Raw genomic sequence first — 7,500 nt, forward strand, 5'->3', positions numbered from 1 at the left:
GCCTCCTCCGGGTCATGTGACCGCACCTTCAGGAACTCTGATTGGCCGATACAGAAGAAACCAAACGAGTTCCGTCGATTAAGAACGAGAGAGACGGAGGACGGACGGACAGACTGACGGACACACACAGACAGACACACAGACAGAGACACACAGACAGAGACACAGACACACTGACACACAGACAGACAGACACACAGACACACAGACAGACAGACAGACAGACAGACAGAGACACAGACACACAGACACACAGACAGACAGACAGACAGACACACAGACACACAGACAGACAGACAGACACAGAGACACAGACACACAGACAGACAGACACACAGACACACACACAGACAGACAGACACACAGACAGAGACACACAGACAGAGACACAGACAGACAGACACACAGACAGACACAGAGACACAGACAGACAGACAGACAGACAGACACACACACACACACACAGAGACTGGGACACACACACACAGAGACTGGGACACACACACACACAGAGACACAGAGAGACACAGACACAGACACAGACACACACACAGACACACAGACACACAGACAGACAGACACACAGACACACAGACAGACAGACACAGAGACACACAGACAGACAGACACACAGACACACACACAGACAGACACACAGACAGAGACACACAGACAGAGACACAGACACACAGACAGACACACAGACAGACACAGAGACACAGACAGACACAGAGACACAGACATACAGACAGACAGACAGACACACACACACACACACAGAGACTGGGACACACACACACAGAGACACAGACACACACACAGAGACTGGGACACACACACACAGAGACTGGGACACACACACAGAGACACAGACACACACACACACACAGAGACTGGGACACACACACACAGACACAGACACACACACAGAGACTGGGACACACACACACAGAGACTGGGACACACACACACAGAGACTGGGACACACACACACACAGAGACTGGGACACACACACACACACACACACACACACACACACAGAGACTGGGACACACACACCTGTGAGGTCCTTGGCCAGGTCTGGGTGGTTCATGAGACAGTGGCTGGCGAACTTGACACATTCCAGCCTGACGGGGACGTGGATGTCATTAAACCTGCAGCAGGGAAGACAACACTGTTAACACACACACACACACACACGCACACACGCACACGCACACAGGCACACAGGCACACACACACACACACACGCACACGCACACGCACACGCCAGGGTTTCCGTTAGAAAAATTCGCCGCCGGACATCTGGTCCGGTAAGACCGGACAAACGTGACATATTCCGGTCATCATATTAAAATATAATATAGCTGTTTGTCGCGGTGATTACTGTTGTGTAGCGGCCTATATATGCCATTTAATGTCTATTTCTCATCCGATACGATTAGATGCGAGCTATATAATATATAATAATATAACATGATTCGCATGCGCGCTATGCCATTATGTCCAGCGCTGAACGGGCGCCTCACTGGGAACTGAACAGACAGCATCGATCAATGAACGGACTCCACATTACGTTAACTGAAGTTTGTTAAATTGTTTGGGATTAATGTGAGTTTTCTATTTTCTCTTTCCAGTTTTACCCTTTTTTTTATCAATAAAACAACGTCATTTCTATAACCTGGGGGGTATTCCATCAACATCGCTAAAGGAAAATCCAGGTTTAGTCTGACAAGTCTCGCGAGAGTTCCTAAAAACATCCAGGCATATTCTGACAAGTCTCGCGAGAGTTATCCAAAATAGGCCGGGATTTTCCTTTAGCGACGTTGATGGAATACCCCCCAGGTCTCGCTGGTTGGGAAGGCATTTCGTTTAGCTGCCTGTCAAATCATACTTAATCGGACTCGGGAGTATGACAATGAGGAGAACATAACTGTTTATTGAGAAACAATTGATAGGATACGTATATAAAGAAATACCACAATGTCTAGATGTATAACATGTTATTGAACAGTGCAAGCATGTAGGCTTCTGGCGTGACACGGCTAGCCTAATTTCCGTTCATATGCCTTTTATCAGATAAAATAAAATAGAATAAAACTCTTTGAAAATAAATAGGCTTTAAATTAACTTGCAATGCGTATAGGCTACTTTCCGTTCGATGTTACAGCCGGCCTATGCCTTTTCTCAGATAGATAGGGGATAGCCCTGTAAGCTCATACGGGTCTGTATGTCGTCCTGAAGACCGGCTGTTAGATCATATCGCTGAAGTTTGTCTCCATCTTAGTGTAAATGTTGTCCGTTTCGTTTGTTATCCTTGTTATTGTGCGATAAAGTTAAGGCGCTCCGCTTCGAGCCACCATTTTCAGCTGAACGCCGGGCACGCGCACACTCATGCACGCGCGGCGCTGCCCGGGAGGGAGGGACCCGCCCCCTTTGGTTAGCCTATAGGCTGGCTGGGGGGGGCGGGTCCTTCTCTCTCGGGCGGTGTTGTGTGTGTGTGGGTGTGTGTGTGTTTGGTGCTCAGCTGAAAATGGTGGCCCGAAGCCAATTTGAATACAATTCGCTACGAATTGTATTCAAATTGTGCTTAGAGGGAATTATTTTCACCGGACATTATGTCCGACGAGTTTTCAATTTGTCGGACTTCAACACATTTTACCGGACAAAGACCGGTAATTACCGGTTAACGGAAACCCTGGCACACGCACACGCACACGCACACGCACACAGGCACACTGACATAAGATTGATGAGGAAGGTGTGTGTTTGTTTTCCTTTTTCAGGGAGCAGTCCTGTGTGTGTGTGTTAATGTGTGTGTGTTTGTTAATGTGTGTCTGTGTCTGTGTGTGTGTGTGTGTGTTAATGTGTGTCTGTGTTAATGTGTGTTAATGTGTCTGTGTGTTAGTGTGTGTCTGTGTCTGTGTCTGTGTGTTAATGTGTGTGTGTGTTAATGTGTGTGTGTGTTAATGTGTGTGTGTGTGTGTTAATGTGTGTGTGTGTCTGTGTGTTTATGTGTGTGTGTGTGTGTGTGTGTGTGTTAATGTGTGTGTGTGTGTGTTAATGTGTGTTAATGTGTGTCTGTGTCTGTGTGTTTATGTGTGTGTGTGTGTGTGTGTGTGTGTGTTAATGTGTGTCTGTGTCTGTGTGTTTATGTGTGTGTGTGTGTGTGCGTGTTAATGTGTGTCTGTGTCTGTGTGTTTATGTGTGTGTGTGTGTGTGTGTGTTAATGTGTGTCTGTGTCTGTGTGTTTATGTGTGTGTGTGTGTGTGTTAATGTGTGTGTGTGTGTGTGTTAATGTGTGTGTGTGTTAATGTGTGTTAATGTGTGTCTGTGTGTTTACGTGTGTGTGTGTGTTAATGTGTGTGTTTATGTGTGTGTGTGTGTGTGTGTGTGTGTGTTAATGTGTGTGTGTGTGTGTTAATGTGTGTTAATGTGTGTCTGTGTCTGTGTGTTTATGTGTGTGTGTGTGTGTTAATGTGTGTGTGTGTGTTAATGTGTGTGTGTGTGTGTGTGTTAATGTGTGTCTGTGTGTTTATGTGTGTGTGTGTGTTAATGTGTGTGTATGTGTGTTAATGTGTGTGTGTGTGTTAATGTGTGTGTGTGTTAATGTGTGTCTGTGTGTTAATGTGTGTGTGTGTTAATGTGTGTCTGTGTCTGTGTGTTTATGTGTGTGTGTGTGTGTGTGTGTTAATGTGTGTCTGTGTGTTAATGTGTGTCTGTGTGTTAATGTGTGTCTGTGTGTTAATGTGTGTGTGTGTTAATGTGTGTGTGTGTGTTAATGTGTGTGTGTGTGTTAATGTGTGTCTGTCTGTGTGTTTATGAGTGTGTGTTAATGTGTGTGTCTGTGTGTTTATGTGTGTTAATGTGTGTCTGTCTGTGTGTTTATGAGTGTGTGTTAATGTGTGTGTGTTAATGTGTGTGTGTGTTAATGTGTGTGTGTGTTAATGTGTGTGTGTGTGTGTGTGTGTGTGTGTGTCCTCACCTCCCCAGGAAGCACTGCCACAGGGGTCTGTTCTGCGTGGCGAGTTCAGAGTCTCTGGCCCCGAACAGCTTCGCCAGCAGCCTGACCACCGCCAGACGCTCCTCTCCATCGTTACTCTACACACACACACACACACACACACACACACACACATTAACACACACACACACACACACATTAACACACACACACACACACACACACACACACACACACACATTAACACACACACACACACACACATTAACACACACACACACACACACATTAACACACACACATTAACACACACACACACACATTAACACACACACACACACACATTAACACACACACACACACACATACACATTAACACACACACACACGCACACACACAGGTTTCTTAATGTAAGTGTGTGTGTGTGAGTGTGTGTGTGTGTGAGTGTGTGTGTTAATGTAAGTGTGTGTGTGTGTGTTAATGTAAGTGTGTGTGTGTGTGTGTTAATGTAAGTGTGAGTGTGTGTTAATGTAAGTGTGTGTGTGTGTGTTAATGTAAGTGTGTGTGTGTGTTAATGTAAGTGTGTGTGTGTGTGTGTTAATGTAAGTGTGTGTGTTAATGTAAGTGTGTGTATTTGTGTTAATGTAAGTGTGTGTGTGTGTGTGTTAATGTAAGTGTGTGTGTGTGTTAATGTAAGTGTGTGTGTGTGTGTGTGTGTTAATGTAAGTGAGTGTGTGTGTGTGTGTGTTAATGTAAGTGTGTGTGTGTGTGTTAATGTAAGTGTGTGTGTGTGTGTGTTAATGTAAGTGTGTGTGTGTGTTAATGTAAGTGTGTGTGTGTGTGTTAATGTAAGTGTGTGTGTGTGTTAATGTAAGTGTGTGTGTTAATGTAAGTGTGTGTGTGTTAATGTAAGTGTGTGTGTTAATGTAAGTGTGTGTGTGTGTTAATGTAAGTGTGTGTGTGTGTGTGTTAATGTAAGTGAGTGTGTGTGTGTGTGTGTTAATGTAAGTGTGTGTGTGTGTTAATGTAAGTGTGTGTGTGTGTGTGTTAATGTAAGTGTGTGTGTGTGTGTTAATGTAAGTGTGTGTGTGTGTGTTAATGTAAGCGTGTGTGTGTGTTAATGTAAGTGTGTGTGTGTGTGTTAATGTAAGTGTGTGTGTGTGTGTTAATGTAAGCGTGTGTGTGTGTTAATGTAAGTGTGTGTGTGTGTTAATGTAAGTGTGTGTGTGTGTGTTAATGTAAGTGTGTGTGTGTGTGTTAATGTAAGTGAGTGTGTGTGTGTGTGTTAATGTAAGTGTGTGTGTGTTAATGTAAGTGTGTGTGTGTGTGTGTGTGTTAATGTAAGTGAGTGTGTGTGTGTGTGTGTTAATGTAAGTGTGTGTGTGTGTGTGTGTTAATGTAAGTGAGTGTGTGTGTGTGTGTGTTAATGTAAGTGTGTGTGTGTGTGTTAATGTAAGTGTGAGCGTGTGTGTTAATGTAAGTGTGTGTGTGTGTGTTAATGTAAGTGAGTGTGTGTGTGTGTGTGTTAATGTAAGTGTGTGTGTGTGTGTGTGTTAATGTAAGTGAGTGTGTGTGTGTGTGTGTTAATGCAGAGGTTCCCAAAGTGGGTGCCGCCGCGGCACCTGTCCGGGGGTGCCGCCAAATCTGCTCGTAAAAAAAAAAAAAAAAAAAAAAAAAAAAAGTATAATATAAAATTATAATAATAATACATTAATAAACGTTTGTTTATTACATGTGCAATGGAGTTCATAAGCAAATAAAATATATATTTCTCAGATTTGAAAGATATTAATTTACTAACTAGGCCTACTAGTTACTAACTAACTACTCCTCACTGAAGTCTTGGACCAAGCGGTGAAAATGGTTAATTATGTCAAATCACGCCCGCTGAAGTCACGGCTGTTCAGCACATTGTGCAATGAGATGGAGTCCGAGCATGAGGGGCTCTTATTACACACAGAGGTCCGCTGGCTGTCGCGGGGCAAGGTGTTATCCCGTGTCTATGAGCTCCGAGATGAACTGATCACTTTTGTCAGTGAACACGACTTGCCATACAAAGAACAATTGGAAGATGAATCGTGGTGGATTAAGCTTGCTTATCTGGCAGATATTTTCAGCCACCTTAATGACCTCAACATAAAAATGCAAGGGAAGGCTGAGAATATCCTGACAGCGACAGACAAACTGAACGGATTCCGATCCAAATTGAGACGGTGGCAAGACGAGGTGGCATTGAAATGTTTACGTTGACGGTCAATGACGCAGCACACAAGTCAGCGTCTTTCTTGAATCTGATCGCTGCGCACCTACGTATGCTGGAGGAGAGATTTGAGTCCTATTTCCCTCCAATGAACGAAGACTTCGACTGGCTCCGGGATCCGTTCAACCCCCTCTCATCAGCATCAGCCGCTAGTTTGAGCAGCAAAGCTCAAGATGAACTGGCAGAGCTCATTATGGACCGCACACTGAAGCTCAAACATGGTGAGCTAGGTTTGGATAGGTTTTGACTGCTTGTGGGACATGAATATCCATCTCTCTCAGAGAGCGCCATCAAGGTGCTTTTACCCTTCCCAACCTCCTACTTGTGCGAGCTGGCTTTTTCTTCTCTAGCATACGTCAAGAACAAGACACGCACGCGACTGTCAGTGGAACAGGACCTCTCTCCCCGCATAAAGAGACTCTGCTCCCAAAAGCAGGCGCATGTGTCCCACTAATGCGCACAACATATTTCTTTGTTTTGTATTTCTCTAAATGTTTACAATTCTGTCATGATTATTATTGTTAAATTATTATAGTTGTGAGTTACCCGTTTAGTTCAGATGTGAAATAATAATCTCAGAATGAGCATTGAAATGAGAATTACATTTTAAGGCATTATTTTAAGCCCAAAAAAAAAGCATTGTTCCATTGATTGATTATACAGGCCTTTGATATTTTATTTGTGTGAAGAATTCCCTCTGAGTCTCCTCCCATATTGTACAATCCTTGAGGGCCACAATTATATTTAATTTAGCGATAGTTTGACTGACCTATGCATTCTTGCCCATCCATTACAGTTCATTTATGACTTTTATTATCTTGTTAAAATTCATTGGGGCAATACTTATGTATTATATATAAACACAAATTTTCGAACCAATTCATCGTGTATTGTTTTTAGTTTAAGCTCCGAGGCATTTTTAAAATCTTCGTAGAGTTGGGGTGCCTTGGAGAAGGGGGAAAGCTTCAGGGGTGCCTTGGTTAAAAAAAGTTTGGGAACCTCTGTGTTAATGTAAGTGTGTGTGTGTGTGTGTTAATGTAAGTGAGTGTGTGTGTGTGTTAATGTAAGTGTGTGTGTGTGTGTGTGTTAATGTAAGTGTGAGTGTGTGTGTTAATGTAAGTGTGTGTGTGTTAATGTAAGTGTGTGTGTGTGTGTTAATGTAAGTGTGTGTGTGTGTTAATGTAAGTGTGTGTGTGTGTGTTAATGTAAGTGTGTGTGTGTGTGTTAATGTAAGTGTGTGTGTGTGTGTTAATGTAAGTGTGTGTGTGTGTGTG

General features: G+C 43.4%; 1 protein-coding gene across 1 annotated transcript in view; it reads right to left on the reverse strand.

Moving 5' to 3' along the window:
- LOC308153180 (sister chromatid cohesion protein PDS5 homolog A) overlaps nt 1-7,500 on the reverse strand; it is a gene marked incomplete at its 3' end in the record, with an annotated part of 41,867 nt that overhangs the window by 6,569 nt on the left and 27,798 nt on the right. The window contains exons 9-11 of the mRNA XM_080526266.1: nt 3,987-4,102; nt 1,061-1,155; nt 1-37 (exon numbers count right to left, since the gene is read on the reverse strand). The exon at nt 1-37 is cut by the window's left edge and continues 109 nt beyond it. Of these exons, the coding sequence (XP_080382392.1) occupies nt 1-37; nt 1,061-1,155; nt 3,987-4,102 (248 nt within the window). The remainder of the gene's footprint in view (nt 38-1,060; nt 1,156-3,986; nt 4,103-7,500) is intronic.

Source organism: Nansenia antarctica (assembly GCF_963989245.1).
Source record: "Nansenia antarctica genome assembly, chromosome: 3".
In the NCBI taxonomy this organism is placed as follows: domain Eukaryota; kingdom Metazoa; phylum Chordata; class Actinopteri; order Argentiniformes; family Microstomatidae; genus Nansenia; species Nansenia antarctica.